Below are 17888 nucleotides of genomic sequence, written 5' to 3'. Positions count from 1 at the left end.
ATTTAGCAAAACGAGGGAACGAAATAGTAAATCGTGCACTCTATTTAGCAAATCGAGGGAACGAAATAGTACTTTGTGCGCTCCATTTAGCAAATCAAGGGAACGAAATAGTAAATCGTGCACTCTATTTAGCAAATCGAGGGAACGAAATAGTACTTCGTGCGCACTTTTTAGCAAATCGAGGGAATGAAATAGTACTTCCTGTGCTCCATTTAGCAAATCGAGGGAACGAAATAGTACATCGTGCGCTCTATTTAGCAAATCGAGGGAACGAAATAGTACTTCGTGCACTCTATTTAGCAAATCGAGGGAACGAAATAGTACTTTGTGCGCTCCATTTAGCAAATCAAGGGAACGAAATAGTAAATCGTGCACTCTATTTAGCAAATCGAGGGAATGAAATAGTACTTCCTGCGCTCTATTTAGCAAATCGAGGGAACGAAATAGTACTTCATGCGCTATATTTAGCAAATTGAGGGGACGAAATAGTACTTCCTACGCTCCATTTAGCAAATCGAGGGAACGAAATAGTACATCGTGTGCTCTATTTAGCAAATCGAGGGAACGAAATAGTACTTCGTGCACTCTAATTAGCAAATCGAGGGAACGAAATAGTACTTTGTGCGCACTATTTAGCAAATCGAGGGAACGAAATAGTAAATCGTGCACTCTATTTAGCAAATCAAGGGAACGAAATAGTAAATTGTGCGCACTATTTAGCAAATCGAAGGAACGAAATAGTACTTTGTGCGCACTATTTAGCAAATCGAGGGAACGAAATAGTAAATCGTGCACTCTGTTTAGCAAATCGAGGGAATGAAATAGTAAATCGTGCACTCTATTTAGCAAATCGAAGGAACGAAATAGTACTTCGTGCGCACTATTTAGCAAATCGAGGGAATGAAATAGTAAATCGTGCGCTCTATTTAGCAAATCGAGGGAACAAAATAGTACTTTGTGCGCTCCATTTAGCAAATCGAGGGAACGAAATAGTACATCGTGCGCTCTATTTAGCAAATCGAGGGAACGAAATAGTACTTTGTGCGCTCCATTTAGCAAATCGAGGGAACGAAATAGTAAATCGTGCACTCTGTTTAGCAAATCGAGGGAACGAAATAGTACTTCGTGCACTCTATTTAGCAAATCGAGGGAACGAAATAGTAAATCGTGCACTCTATTTAGCAAATCGAGGGAACGAAATAGTACTTCGTGCACTCTATTTAGCAAATCGAAGGAACGAAATAGTACTTCGTGCGCACTATTTAGCAAATCGAGGGAATGAAATAGTAAATCGTGCGCTCTATTTAGCAAATCGAGGGAACGAAATAGTACTTTGTGCGCTCCATTTAGCAAATCGAGGGAATGAAATAGTACTTCGTGCGCACTATTTAGCAAATCGAGGGAACGAAATAGTAAATTGTGCACTCTATTTAGCAAATCGAGGGAACTAAATAGTAAATCGTGCGCTCTATTTAGCAAATCGAGGGAACGAAATAGTAAATCATGCGCATTATTTAGCAAATCGAGGGAACGAAATAGTACATTGTGCGCTCTATTTAGCAAATCGAGGGAACTAAATAGTACATTGTGTGCTCTATTTAGCAAATCGAGGGAACGAAATAGTAAATCATGCACACTATCTAGCAAATCGAGGGAACGAAATAGTAAATGGTAGTAATAGTAATCCACTACCTAATTTCCAAAGTTATCAAGACAATTTCATTATGTTACTACAACTTAATTTTATTTTTTTTAATCAATTAATGCAGAAATTTGAGTTTAAATTACAAGCAATGTTAAGTTGATGTAATGATCAATTAATAGTAAATTGTGTACACTATTTAGCAAATAGAGGGAACGAAATAGTACATTGTGCGCTCTATTTAGCAAATCGAGGGAACTAAATAGTAAATCATGCGCACTATTTAGCAAATCGAGGGAACGAAATAGTAAATGGTAGTAATAGTAATCCACTACCTAATTTCCAAAGTTATCAAGACAATTTCATTATGTTACTACAACTTAATTTTATTTTTTTTAATCAATTAATGCAGAAATTTGAGTTTAAATTACAAGCAATGTTAAGTTGATGTAATGATCAATTAATAGTAAATTGTGTACATTATTTAGCAAATAGAGGGAACTAAATAGTACATTGTGCGCTCTATTTAGCAAATCGAGGGAACTAAATAGTAAATCGTGCGCTCTATTTAGAAAATCGAGGGAACGAAATAGTAAATTGTGTACACTATTTAGCAAATAGAGGGAACGAAATAGTACATTGTGTGCTTTATTTAGCAAATCGAGGGAACGAAATAGTAAATCGTGCACTGTATTTAGCAAATCGAGGGAACTAAATAGTAAATTGTGTACACTATTTAGCAAATAGAGGGAACGAAATAGTACATTGTGCGCTTTATTTAGCAAATCGAGGGAACGAAATAGTAAATCGTGCACTGTATTTAGCAAATCGAGGGAACTAAATAGTAAATTGTGTACACTATTTAGCAAATAGAGGGAACGAAATAGTACATTGTGCGCTTTATTTAGCAAATCGAGGGAACGAAATAGTAAATCGTGCACTCTATTTAGCAAATCGAGGGAATGAAATAGTAAATCGTGCGCACTATTTAGCAAATCGAGGGAACGAAATAGTACATTGTGCGCTCTATTTAGCAAATCGAGGGAACGAAATAGTAAATCGTGCACTCTATTTAGCAAATTGAGGGAACTAAATAGTACATTGTGCGCTCTATTTAGCAAATCGAGGGAACGAAATAGTAAATCGTGCACTCTATTTAGCAAAAATAGAAAATTCAGCTTTGATCACAGAAATAAATTATATTTTAATATACATTCACATAGAAAACAGATATTTTAAATTGTAATAATATTTCACAATTTTACTGTATTTTTTAATCAAATAATGCAGCTTTGGTGAGCAGAAGAGACTTCTTTCAAAAACATTAAAAATTAATTATTCAAAACATTAGTGTATATCAAATGTAACCATCTAAAACAATCTATATTTTTCACATCTAGAAATAAACAGCAGACATATTCTTTTGAATCACCACATTGTAAAAGCTGAACTGGTAAAGCATTTATTCGCATATATATTGTTTTCATGTAACCAAGTAGATGATTGAGGGACCCGTCCACAATGTCAGATAATGGCTGAAGACAAATGGACCATTTCCACAGCAAACAAAATGAATAGTCTTTGATTTTACAGCCTCCCTGTGAGGAAACAATGGAACAAACTGAACTAAACTGAAAGGCAATCCTATAGGAAACATGTTTGCTTTTCTGCAATAATGCACATTTGTCATAAAGACTTTGTATTACACCACACGCTTTGTGATGTTTCAAAGAGAGGAATGTCTGCGTTTGGCTTTTAACAATTTATTCCATGCAGACAGAAAGTGGGCAGAAAAAGCGAGATCTGTCAAACAACACCATTATATTGACCTCATGATATCATGCTTCCATTTGTTACGCAGGTCAAAGCACAGCTGCCAGATACACTAACCTCCAGTCTAACCCTCCAAACTCTCCTGTAGACGGTCGTGGTCATGAAGAGCTGACGCAAACGACACGCACTTGACCTCAGGTGAAAGGAAGCGGGTGTTTTAAAGGGCAGCGGGACTGCGTGGTGGAGCCCCGATGAACTGCTGCCAAACATGCTGAGAGAACAGAGACGCACCACCTGCAGCGACGCTACAGACGCACGACAGGAGACTCGGATTAGGAGCCATCTCAGTTCTTCTGCATCTTTTGAGAGACTGTGGGACGTAGTGTAACTGCATCAGAGGGTTAAAGGATTAGTTCACTTCAGAATTAAAATTTCCTCATAATTTACTCACCCTCATGTCATCCAAGATGTTTATGTCTTTCTTTCTTCAGTCGAAAAGAAATTGAGGAAAACATACCACTTTTCTCCATATAGTGGTATTCACTGGGGTTCAACGGGTTGAAGGTCCAAATGTCAGTTTCAGTGCAGCTTCAAAGAGCTCTACATGATCCCAGACAAGGAATAAGAGTCTTATCTAGAGAAACCTGACATTTTATTAAAAAAAATACAAATTATATACTTTTATCCACAAATGCTCATCTTGCACTGCTCTGAGATAATCACGTAATCATGTTGGAAAGGTCATGTATGCAGAAGTACCGATCCAGTGTTTACAAAGTGAATGTGCAAAGATTAAGTCAAATGCCCTTTACAAAAAAAAAAGGGTTAAAAAGGAGTTACCACAGTACTTCCACCTTCCACCGCGTGACCTTTCCAACATGATTACGTCATGTGTGGAGCATCACAGAGCAGTGCAAGATGAGCATTTTTGGTTAAAAAATATATAATTTTTTATTTTTTTTAGAAAATTGTTGATGGTTTACTAGATGAGACTCTTATTCCTCGTCTGGGATCATGTAGAGCTCTTTGAAGCTGCACTGAAACTGACATTTGGACCTTCAACCCGTTGAACCCCAGTGAAGTCCACTATATGGAGAAAAGTCCTGGAATGTTTTCCTCAATTTCTTTTCGACTGAAGAAAGAAAGACATAAACATCTTGGATGACATGAGGGTGAGTAAATTATCAGGAAATTTTAATTTTTTTCTGAAGTGAACTAATCCTTTAACAGAGGACTTCGTGGAGAAAAACTTCCAAAAATTCCACCAATCAGAGGTGAGATGAACTATTTAGCTCCGCCCACTCCCATTTAGCACTGTGAATGATGTAATCGAATCTATGCTCTCAAAATACTTAAATATTTGTATATATGCATATTTTGCAATAATTTTAAACACATTGTTTTCATATTGTATAGATATTTTTATATTTCTCCATTTTAATGCAATTTATGCTATTTGCAGTGCTTCATGGGGTTTTAGTTCTTTCCTTCACTAAAACCGATATTGTAGGCCAACACAATCTTGTACCTGTGTATAAAATTTTTTTTGCTGCAAATCAAAGTTTGTAATGTTGTGATTCTCGTCACACCTGGTTGGCTTGGTTCATGGCTTATAATGCTTTAACAGAGACAATTTTTGAAATCACTATGGGAGAAATGAATGGAAAAAAGAAAATCTAGGGAGCGGAATAGTGAATCGTGCACACTATTTAGCAAATTGAGGGGACGAAATAGTGAATCGTGCGCACTATTTAGCAAATTGAGGGGACGAAATAGTGAATCGTGCGCACTATTTAGCAAATTGAGGGGACGAAATAGTGAATCGTGCGCACTATTTAGCAAATTGAGGGGACGAAATAGTGAATCGTGCGCACTATTTAGCAAATTGAGGGGACCAAATAGTGAATCAAAAATAAATTTGAATTTTTGACTTGTAACCATGCATTTATCTAAGTTGTGGTAACAGGTCCCCTGAATTACTTTTTAGAGTGCAGAATGATTTCTGAAGGATCATGTGACACTGAAGACTGATGATGAATGATGCTGAAAATTCAGCTTTGATCACAGAAATAAATTATATTTTAATATACATTCACATAGAAATCAGATATTTTAAATTGTAATAATATTTCACAATTTTACTGCATTTTTTAATCAAATAATGCAGCTTTGGTGAGCAGAAGAGACTTCTTTCAAAAACATTAAAAATTAATTATTCAAAACATTAGTGAATATCAAATGTAACCATCTAAAATAATATATTTTTCATATTTTCTTTTAAATCACTATGGGAGAAAAGAATGGAAAAAATACTAATGCACTCTATAGGAAACAGAAGCCATCATGTGAGAGCTCACAGTGACCGCCGCCTCGGGGCTCGACTCTGATCCACTACACACACACACACACACACACCCGCTGAGTCAAACACATGTGTGCTGGTTATTGATGGTTTGAGCATTGGTGCGTTTACTGATGCCCTCAGGTATCGCCTTTGACCCTCTCCTTGAGTCCAGCATTGGGGTCAGTTAAACTCCTGAGAAAACCATGAATCGACTCAAGCATGACATGATGAAATCTGCTCATGTTCAAAGCAAGACTAGGTTTATATGACTATTACAGTTCACAAAGGTTTTACTGGAATTAGACAATTAGATGGGATTTCCCATAGCCATTCCCATCCCATTGACATTAACACAGAGAAACATTACTTTTTTGTGTGATTTTGGCTTAATAATGCATGCATTAAAGGGTTAAATGGTCATTGCTTTAATAAATACTTGAAAACTAAATGTTTTCGATTGGCACAGACAGCATTTGTTGTATTTCTTCACAGATCAATAGCGGTGATGTTGAATCATGTTATTAATGTTGCTATTCAAGTGCTCGAGGGTTTTCCGTGTTCTGAGCGCTTGTTATTCCTGCTTAGTCCAATTAAAATCAAAGAAAGCGCGTCCGATGACGTCACAACGCAACGCGTTTGAACGCAAGATCTCTGAATATTCATGAGGCTCTCAGCGAATAAATTCAAGAGACGCAAGAGTTGATGCAAAACACGGCGATCGCTGCTCATATTTGTCATATTCGCTGATTTTTTTGTATAATGTAAACACTTTACAGTTGTGACCGTCGCTGCACATCAGTTACGAAAAAACACATTTGCATCTTATTTGAATATGCGAACTGTTATTAAAAGCAGGTGGTCTTCATCTCAACGAGTCCGCTTTTGTTTGGTAATAATGACTGTAATTATTGCTGTTTCAATAGGACGTTCACTCACGGATAGTTTGCGTTTTATTCCAGAAGAAAAAAAATATTATGGAAAAAAAAAATTGGTCGTTTCTGTTTAAATCGGATTGTTTGCTCGGATGAAGTCAACAACAAGAGTTTCCTCACAGAACTGGTGTAGCATTGATTTGTAAACGTGTTATTTTGTTTAACAGGACACAAAACTGTCCCATGTGGAAAACTGAGCTGTTTCTCTTCATTTATTCATGAACCCAGAGACTAACACGTTCAATGAGCGCGCGCACGTGCACACACAGAGCCAGTGAGCGCGCACGCTCTGCATTCAGTCTCACTCTATTTAAAATTTATATTTCAGTTCATTTTAATGCACAGCATCTTATCTGATGAATAGTCTGAAAAATATTATTGTATAATTTCAGTATATAGACTGAATTAATTCACCATCCCCCCCCCCCCCCACACACACACACAGTCTATGTATCAGTCCATAATGGATGATAGCTGTGGCTGTAAGAAGCATATAATGGAAACAGATTGCTGTGTTGATTGTGTAGGCCTCAGGCTCTCGATCCCAGAGGAGCACAGCCAGTTTACAGTGTGTTCAAAGGAGACGGCTAAAAGGCAATTACAATGTTAATGTGTCCTGGCGGGGGGGAACAGCGACCGAACGAACAAGGAGAGAAAAATCCACAAGGTGATGGAGTGAGTCAGGACTGCTAGAAATACTGTTGTCTGGACCGCCAGAGGAGAGTAAAACGGCAGCAATCAACAAGGAAAAACACACGTATGAATATGAGCAGGTCACTTCAGAAAAGAGAGGGGCTGCTCTTTTATCTGACATGTGAAGAGAGAGAGCGACAGATTGAAGGGATGTGTGTGTGTGTGTGTGTGTGTGTGTGTGTGTGTGTGTGTGTGTGTGTGAGAGAGAGAGAGAGAGAGAGAGTGTGAGCAGTATTCATTCTCTGCACTAGCAGGGTTAATATAACCCACATCTCTCCCGGGATCTCATAATAGGCCATTAAACAGGCGCATTAGGATAAATGAAAAGGCTTTTAAGTGGTTACCACAAGACCACCTGGATTTCACTCTCATATGTGTGTGTGTTTATGGCTAAAAGGGATGAATTTATTTGAGTTATGGGATGTGATTTTTCTATTTTGGCTCTTGGACTCTCAACACGTCTCTGCCTCAGTTTATGATGATCATTTGCAGATTTATTTCAGATTATATATATTATATATATTATACACACACATACACACTATAAAAAATGCTGAGTTAAAAACAACCCAGCGAATGGGACGTTTTAACCCAGTGAATGGGATGATTTACCCCAGCGATTGGGTTGTTTTAACCCAGCGATTGGGACGTTTTAACCCAGCGAATGGGACGTTTTAATCCAGCGAATGGGATGCTTTAACCCAGAGTTTGGGATGTTTTAATTCAGCGAATGGGATGTTTTAACCCAGCGAATGGGATGTTTTAACCCAGCGACTGGGACGTTATAACCCAGCGATTGGGACGTTTTAACCCAGCGAATGGGATGCTTTAACCCAGAGTTTGGGATGTTTTAATTCAGCGAATGGGATGTTTTAACCCAGCGATTGGGTTGTTTTAACCCAGCGAATGGGATGTTTTAACCCAGCGACTGGGACGTTTTAACCCAGGGAATGGGACGTTTTAACCCAGCGATTGGGATGTTTTAACCCAGCGAATGGGATGTTTTAACCCAGCGAATGGGATGATTTAACCCAGCGATTGGGTTGTTTTAACCCAGCGAATGGGATGTTTTAACCCAGCGATTGGGTTGTTTTAACCCAGCGAATGGGATGTTTTAACCCAGAGTTTGGGATGTTTTAACTCAGCGAATGGGATGTTTTAACCCAGCGATTGGGTTGTTTTAGCCCAGCGAATGGGACGTTTTAACCCAGCAATTGGGACATTTTAACCCAGCGAATGGGATGATTTAACCCAGAGTTTGGGATGTTTTAACTCAGCGAATGGGACGTTTTAACCCAGCGAATGGGATGATTTAACCCAACGATTGGGTTGTTTTAACCCAGCGAATGGGACGTTTTAACCCAGCGAATGGGATGATTTAACCCAGCGATTGGGTTGTTTTAACCCAGCGAATGGGATGTTTTAACCCAGCGATTGGGTTGTTTTAACCCAGCGAATGGGATGTTTTAACCCAGCGAATGGGATGATTTAACCCAGAGTTTGGGATGTTTTAACTCAGCGAATGGGATGTTTTAACCCAGCGATTGGGTTGTTTTAGCCCAGCGAATGGGACGTTTTAACCCAGCGATTGGGATGATTTAACCCAGCGATTGGGACGATTTAACCCAGCGAATGGGATGTTATAACCCAGCGATTAGGATGTTATAACCCAGCGATTGGGATGATTTAACCCAGCGATTGGGACGATTTAACCCAGCGAATGGGATGTTTTAACCCAGCGGTTGGGATGATTTAACCCAGCGATTGGGACGATTTAACCCAGCGAATGGGATGTTTTAACTCAGCGATTGGGATGATTTAACCCAGCGATTGGGACGATTTAACCCAGCGATTAGGATGTTTTAACTCAGCGATTGGGATGATTTAACCCAGCGATTGGGACGATTTAACCCAGTGATTAGGATGTTTTAACCCATCATTTTTTAGTGTATATATAATAAAATAAATGTTTTCAATTATTCAAAAATAGCAAATATATACCTTTTATGATTTTAATAAAACACTATTTTCACACAGAAATTGCTAGTAAATTCCACAAATAATTTCAAAGAAATGGCAAGCAACATATTGAATCAAACATGAAATGGTATTCCTTTGTAAAGCGATCTCCATTCATCTTTGTTATTTTTACAAGTAGTATTACATTGTAGTTATAATTAGCTTTATTTAAAGGAAAAATAAGTTTACACTTAAAAATGAAGGTTCTTCATGGCATCTATGATCCCAGAACCCTTTTTTTAAATAATCTAAAGAAACTTTAAAATCTAAGGTTCAAATAGAGCTCTTTTTGAACCTTTATTTTTAAAAGAGTAAAATATGTGCTGGAACTATGACATTTTGCTTCTAAATGATAGAAAGATTAATTTGCATATCTAATATTAACCAACATCATCGTATATGTGACAACGGCATATGATGAAAGTATTGGGAACAGAGAATCTAGTGACTCCACACATTTATACTGATAGAGGCTAATCAGCACAATAATGTACTTGGGATTGTGATGCTAATAGTAATGGATTCAGAGAGGGGCCAATACGCGCGGATGGCTAATTTCGATGCGGCCCCCAGAGACCCACGTGTCTTTTCAGTTTGGCTCTCTAATTGAAGTGTGTTATGTGTTATTTTCTGCCTCGCTGAGCCGCAGAAGAGGCTGCTAGTGTGGGAGTCCATACCGTGTCTGAATCATAAGGAAATGAACATGGAAAGATCTCATCTGAAATGCATCTGACCTTTTCTTCTGATTCTGGCTGCTATTGCACCTGTCTGGACAACAACTGTATTTGTAATATTTAAAGGGTTAGTTCACCCAAAAATAAAATTGTCATTAATTACTCACCCTCATGCCGTTCCACACCCGTAAGACCTTCGTTTATCTCCAGAACACAAATTAAGATATTTTTGATGAAATCCGAGAGGTATATGACTCGTCCAATATAATCAACACTTTAAAGCTCCAGAAAGGTACTAAAGACATTGTTAAAACAGTCATGTGATTGCAATGGTTCAAGCTTAATGTTATGAAGAGACGAGAATTGTGTGCAAAAACAAAACTCTTCTGTCACTATCCTTATGCAGGTAACGCAGTAACACAGTGAAGGCTTCCAAGTTTGGGTCAATGACGTGACGGGTCATTTTTTATCCAAAGGCATTAATAATAATAAAAAACAAAGACATGACATCCAAAATATGTAAGGTAGTACAACTAGATCTCTTTTATTGAATCCAAAAGGTTTTAATTATATTTTGCTACATATAAAGGCATTTTAAAGATTTTGAAGTTTCAAAAGGTCATTCGGTTTAACCGTCCAAAGTCCAATACAGACATTTAATTTGTGATTAAAATATCTTAAAATGTAATAAATGTACATATTTTTTATTCTGGCATGATTTTTTATCATCATATATCAACATAGTGCAAAATGGTATTAAAATTATGTGTAGAAGTCGTTGCTTTGTTACGAGAAATAATGTCCTGAAAAATGAATTTCATTGATGTCATTCGGAGTAACCAATAAAAAGAGTCCATTTTGGATCAAGTCATGTGGTCAATATCATGTGACAGGATGTGACATCATTCAGACACCTGCAAAGGACCACATGGTCATGAAGCAAAGTAACTAACTCTCTCTTAACTATTTGAAAAATTCACGTTTTCACTTGATCATACGCGTGTAACATCAGGTCATTCGGTACAACCGCTATAAAGCATGAAAAATGTTGTAATATTTTAAAAACTTGTACTAAATATAAAAAGTTTGACCAAAAGTGTCATTCGTCGAGTCATATACCTCTCGGATTTCATCAAAAATATCTTAATTTGTGTTCTGAAGATGAACGAAGGTCTTACGGGTGTGGAACGACATGAGGGTGAGTAATTAATGACAGAAATTAAATTTTTGGGTGAACTAACCCTTTAAGATATGATGCAGAATGCATGTGTGTGTTTTGGATGCAAATACAGGTCTAGAAGTTGCCATTCAAGGTTCTTCCTTTGGGAAAGTCTTTTTTTTTTCTTTTCCAAATGACATTGCTTTAGCTCAAGCTTGCAGATGTGAGTTTGTCTGAATGATAAGCCTCATTACGAGTGTCCCTTCTGTGCAGCATCATAGTTTTCAGTGCGAAGCTAATTAATGATCTGTCTCTATATAGCCAAGGAGGAAGAGGGAATTGCTCCGCTACACTAGTTCAGCTCAGTGAAGTGTGTAATGAGAAAAAGGACAGAGCCGAACGGGATGGATGGAGGGAGGGAGAGACGCTGATCGTTTTGTCCGACGAAACCCTTTTGTTTCAGAATTTCGCCACGACAAAACAAAAAGACACTGCTTTTCTACGACAATGGTGTGAGATCACCTTGTGGAGCGAGATAACATTGAATCACAGTGACAAAGACAGCAGTGCAACTGATCCTGGATCAGTGTCCCAGGGGAGAGATTGAGGGTTATGTGCAGAGAGGAGCACCCTGACCTCTTATTGCCCTCTATGATATTTCTGAAGGGTGAGAAGTGGAGACTGCATGCCATCGCATTCACTAGAAACACACATAATCCAGCCACAGTGAAAGCAAAACAGAATGGGAATGATGTGGAGTGATTGTGGAGGCGAGGAAAATCAATCTGATGCGTTTTCACACTGGAGAAGTGTCGGACAGATACTGAATGGGTTTAGAACATAATAAACATTAGTAAATCCTCTAGCCTTAGATTTCTTCATGAAAAAGCATGTGAATGGAGCATGCATATTTTATTTTAATTACATTATCTCCTATAATTCTTTATATAGCATATATATATAAGCGAAATTGGATGTAAAGGAAGAAAGCCCGTCTGTCCTTGTCGCGATTGTATTTCTACAGCTGTAAATCACCGCGGATCGCTCGAGCTCTGCGCGCGGCAGATAACGCCACTCCGATTAACCCGTTCCGCTCCCACCGGGAAAAGAGGCCGAGAGGCCGAGCACTGCCTGCGGGGATAAAGAAAACCTCCGGGGGAAGACCATCAGAGATTAGATATGACAAATACAGCAGGGCAACACGAATTCTATATCTATATGCCTATATAATGTGCACAGCTACCGTATATGAATCACAGGGTAATGCTTTAGGCTACATTTATTAGTGGAATGAGATTTAGTGCAAATCCTAGATCAAAAATTGTTTTAATTGTTATCTAATTCCGTGATTGAATGCATATTTTATCTATGAAACGGTTTAGATTCAGCGTTTTACTTAAAAGCGTTTCTTTATTAACGTCCTTGATATTCACATACACGAAATGCATAAGGTTTTTATTGTTTTATACTACTAAGATTCACAATATTTAATTTTATTGCATGCTTTTATTTCAATGTAAATATTAGTTAGAGAATAGCGAATAGATTTATTTTTTTGGTTATTCGTTAACATTTGAGCTTCTGATATATTTGTAATCGGAAAAACATTTATTTAAATATAAGACTATCCTAAGGTTTATTTCTTTAACGCGCGAGAATCGTCGGTAAAATATGAATTTAATCTGTTCAGTTCTGATTACAATGAACGTTAATATTTAGGTTTTATATTTCACAATATTTTTTAGTGAATAATTCGATCCAAACGAAAACGAGTGTAATGTGATCACAGGCCTAAATGGATTTTAAAAAGCGTCTATGTGTTTGTAGGAATCCACAGAAGTACATATTTTAGTTAAATGCATGACATGACAAGTGCAAATGAACGGAAATTCCATCAGAGAAAACAGAGACCTTGCTTAATAACTTTTCAAAAACATCTTCATTCACTTTAAAAAGTGTCCGAGAACATGATGCCCAATGCAGTTTCTGCACCGTGTCAAATAATCCATAATCCAATTTTAACAAATTTTACCACTTGTGATAACTTCGTATTTAGTCAACTACAAGTCTAAATCAATCAAATCTGCGACGTGTTTCTTGCTCATTCCCTTGTCGAAGGAAAGAAGGTTTTAAATCCGTTCAAGAGTATTCCAACAACACCAACTCTACGCGTCGGGTCCTCTTGCTGAAAATGAGTTAAAACTGATTTCTGACCTTCATCTGAAGCAATAAAAACTGGAGGATTCAAGCTGCGACGGGACAAGAATATTTCAAGAATACTTTTAGTGTCCATTTAAGACCTAGTCCGGTGTGTGGAGACGGTTTATATATACGTAAAGTTATGCAACACTACGAGACCCCGGATGCCATTGGGTGTTGTGACCAAGTATATTGGGCATAATGAGAGTGGAGAGGAGGATGGGGTACTGCAAGCACCTCCCCTAGAAATGCAGCAAATCTTTACTCTTGCTTTTTTTTTTTTTTCTCTGGCGGTGCGGAGTAGCGCGCGCATTGGGAGCCGGAGACGCGCGTTGCGCGCGAGACTCTTAGCATTGGCAGGCTGACGGTGACACGTGCCTCTCTCTCAACACCCCCGAGCTCCCGTGTACCGCATTGGCATCAGCGACGGCCACTGAAACGCAGGAGTCGAAGCTGTGCCACGGATACAGCGAACGGAAAACCCCGCGCAAAACTGCGAACATTCTCCTTTTACGCACTGGACATTAAACTTGCTCTCACCCGAGAAGCGCGCATAAGAGTTCGGCCAGAAAAAAAGAGAGAGGAGCGGGTGAGCAGGATGCAGGCGCCAGGCATCATTTACGTCTGAAAGTGACATGAACCACGGAATTAGCAAAAACACCAGGCGTGATTTCAGTCAGAACTGGAGATAACGAATACGCGTCACTTCGCTTCGTGGATGCGCAGACAAAGAACTCCGGTCACACACAAAATTTCATACATCTAGAAGAAGAAGAAAAAAAAATATTTGCAGAGGTATTTGAACAGTATCATTTAGAAGAGCAATCATGGCAACGTTAATTAGAAGCAAGATCTCCAACAAGCTCTCCAACGCGGCCACCACGGTCACCAATAAGTCGCAGGCGAAGGTGAGTGGGATGTTCGCCAAATTGGGATTCCAGGCCGCCACCGATGAAGAGGGTTTGGGCTTCGCCGCCTGCGATGATCTGGACTATGACCACAGGCAGGGGCTTCAAATGGACATCCTTAAAAATGATGAAATTGGAGGAGAGGGCGGCGGGGAAATGGGGGGCGATGGGACGGTCGAAGGGGACAGTCATTACCAGAGGGATGGAACGGGTCCACCGCCCTCAGCGTCCAAAGACGGCGGATTTTGCTCCGAATTAGGCGGCCTGGACAAGCCAAAAATCACTGCTTGGGAGGCAGGATGGAACGTGACTAATGCGATCCAGGTAAGGACGCATCGTCAGGCGCAGGGATGCATATCAAACTGTGAGCATAAATTGACATTCCAAAGTTTTTTCTTATTAATCAATATGGAAATGTTTTTGAAAACTGTTTTTTTTTTTTTACATAAAAGGCAATGACGTAGATTATCTTGAGCTGATGTCGTGTCATGGGGAATCGGATTGATTAAGGCAGGTTTATCAAGCCAACCCATTCAACTTACATTTCTATACTGGCCTTTTGTGCTCTCAAACGGAGATTCGTGAGGTTTGCACATCTTTTTTCGACGTGCGTAAACTGTAGAGCAATATCAAATTGGGTATTCAAAAAGATTTATTTCACACGAAAATGCGTTCTTGATAATGCCAAAAATGACCACATTTAATCATGCGCAGTTAAACCTCTTAATATCCAAACTGGCATCCGTGACGTGACTCCCTGCCTATTTGATTCATCCTGATGACGACACAATGAGGTGAGCGTGACTTTGCTCACAGCAAATGGAATGTCCGGACTGAATTCAGCTGCATTCCTAATGCTCCATCACAACACCTGCAGTGAATATAGAAGCTGATGATGTCGCAGAAACCTGCAGAACTTAAACTGATGATTGCAATAAAGAACGTCACGACAAACATGTGTTTAGGCATCGCATAGCAAAAAATGATGGGTTAAAAACAAACCAAGTTGGGTTGGAAATGGACAAACCCAGTGATTGGGTTAAATGTTTGACCCAACCTGCTAGGTAGTTTTATTTAACTCAACTATTGTTTAAAAATGACTATGTGTCTGGCTTCAAATGAACCCAAAATCAGACACATAATTACTAGAGGCAACAATCATAATCAAAAGGTGAACATTTATTAATAAACAATTTGATAAATGTTTCGTGTTTATTCATTAAACATATTAATAAACGTTAATTTCCGATATGTTTGGGTTCATTTTAAGCAAGCAAAACAGTCATTTTTAAACAATATTTGGGTTAAATAAAGCTACAAACATTTAACCCAACCGCTAGGTTTTTCCATTTTTCCACTTGGGTTGTTTTTAACCCAGCATTTTTTTTAGAGTGTATATCTACTGTGAATAATGTGAACATGTTGTATAAAACCCTTGCTATATGTTTATTTCCCCAGGGCATGTTTGTTCTTGGCTTACCCTACGCCATTCTCCACGGCGGATATCTCGGACTGTTCCTCATTATATTCGCCGCGGTCGTGTGCTGCTACACGGGGAAAATCCTCATCGCTTGCCTCTACGAAGAGAACGAAGACGGCCAATTGGTACGAGTGAGAGACTCGTATGTGGATATTGCCAACGCTTGCTGCGCGCCGCGCTTTCCCGCGCTGGGAGGCCACGTCGTCAACGTAGCCCAAATCATTGAGCTCGTGATGACCTGCATTTTGTACGTCGTCGTGAGCGGAAACCTGATGTACAACAGCTTCCCCACCCTTCCCGTGTCCCAGAGGTCCTGGGCCATCATCGCCACCGCCGCTCTTCTGCCTTGCGCCTTCCTCAAGAACCTCAAAGCCGTGTCCAAGTTCAGCTTGCTCTGCACCATCGCGCACTTTATCATCAACATCCTAGTCATTGCCTACTGTCTGTCTAGAGCGCGAGACTGGGCGTGGGACAAGGTCAAGTTTTACATCGACGTCAAGAAGTTCCCCATCTCCATCGGAATCATCGTCTTCAGCTACACCTCGCAGATCTTCCTGCCCTCGCTGGAGGGGAACATGCAGAAGCCCAGCGAGTTCCACTGCATGATGAACTGGACTCACATCGCTGCCTGCATCCTCAAAGGCTTGTTCGCCCTGGTGGCCTACCTGACGTGGGCCGACGAGACCAAGGAGGTGATCACGGACAACCTGCCGTCCAGTATCAGAGCCGTCGTCAACCTCTTCTTGGTGTCCAAGGCGCTGCTGTCGTACCCGCTGCCGTTCTTCGCCGCCGTCGAAGTCCTGGAAAAGACTTTCTTCCAAGACGGAGGGCGCGCGTTTTTCCCGGACTGCTACGGGGGCGACGGGCGGCTCAAGTCGTGGGGTCTTTCGCTCCGCTGCGCCCTAGTCGTGTTCACAATGCTCATGGCCATTTACGTGCCCCACTTCGCGCTCCTCATGGGTCTGACGGGCAGTTTGACGGGCGCGGGTCTGTGCTTTCTCCTCCCCAGCCTTTTTCATCTCAAGTTGCTGTGGAGAAAGCTCTTGTGGCATCAAGTCTTCTTCGATGTGGCGATATTTGTAATCGGGGGTATATGCAGTATTTCTGGGTTCATTCATTCCGTTGAGGGTCTCATCGAGGCGTACAAATACAACATTCCGGATTAGTTCGGAACATGGTAGTTTGGTTATAAGTGTTACAACGCATCCCACATATTGACAACCAAACCAATAATTCCCCCCCTTCCCCTCCCCCCAAAATAAAAAAATTAACCCAGGTTCATTCATTCAAGCGTCTGCAAATAAGACATTGACATACAATAAATAAATCAGTTTGCATAAATATGAGAAATGCCTTGGACAACAACGCGCGTTACAAATAGACACCAGAGCAAAACATTTTTTGTTGTTATGAGCGAGTTAATGGTTTACATGGGAATTTATTTCAGACTGGATTTGGCCCGACTCCAAATCGAGGAAGAAATCATTTCACCTAACTATTAAAAAACGCGTGGATCTGAGTGCAAGACATTCAGCAATGCTGTGAGAGTGGAAGTCTCCTGTCTCCGGTCTTTAAGATCTGCAATACACGGTTAAGAAAAAGAAAAAAAACGAAACAAAAGCAAATTAATTACAGGGGACCAACGTCATGGCAATAAAAACACACTAGAGTATGTAGTCACCTTAATGTGTAAAACAAATTTATGGATTTTCCGAAATTCGTTCTGAGGACACATATAAGTCTTATTTATTATTACAGTTTGCATTTACTTAACCAAAATGGAGGGCGAGATAGATAATAACAAAGGCAGCCTATAATGGACGGTGAATATAAGTACTTTAACTATGCATTTTGAACGTTATGATGTCCATGCAGTATTAGAAAAATTCTGGTCAATCAGAAGAAAAATAGGGTGTTGTTCACATGAGAATTTCGTTTCAATTGCTCTCTATTCGTTTACCAGAAAACAGCGTATTTTTACATCGAAAAATGAAGAGTCGTTGAAGACAAAGAAGAGGAAAACGGCTAGTCGGAAATTCCTGAAGAAACTGTGTATGACCATGGG

General features: G+C 39.6%; 1 protein-coding gene across 1 annotated transcript; it reads left to right on the top strand.

Moving 5' to 3' along the window:
- The first annotated feature begins 14262 nt into the window (after window positions 1-14262).
- slc32a1 (solute carrier family 32 member 1) lies at window positions 14263-16989 on the top strand. The gene is made up of 2 exons (XM_067374682.1): window positions 14263-14667; window positions 15802-16989. Exons 1-2 carry the CDS (start codon window positions 14263-14265, stop codon window positions 16987-16989), a joined length of 1593 nt encoding a protein of 530 aa, XP_067230783.1.
- The last annotated feature ends 899 nt before the right edge of the window (window positions 16990-17888 follow it).

Source organism: Chanodichthys erythropterus, chromosome 21 (genome assembly GCF_024489055.1).
Source record: "Chanodichthys erythropterus isolate Z2021 chromosome 21, ASM2448905v1, whole genome shotgun sequence".
Classification (NCBI taxonomy): domain Eukaryota; kingdom Metazoa; phylum Chordata; class Actinopteri; order Cypriniformes; family Xenocyprididae; genus Chanodichthys; species Chanodichthys erythropterus.
The sequence above is the reverse complement of the archived record's forward strand: the minus strand, read 5'-3'. Positions and strand labels throughout refer to the sequence as shown.

Coding starts and splice junctions, on each gene's coding strand:
- slc32a1 (XM_067374682.1), top strand. CDS start 14,263: ATGGCAACGTTAATTAGAAGCAAGATCTCCAACAAGCTCTCCAACGCG. Junction 14,668..15,801: donor ACGTGACTAATGCGATCCAG/GTAAGGACGCAT, acceptor TTATTTCCCCAG/GGCATGTTTGTTCTTGGCTT.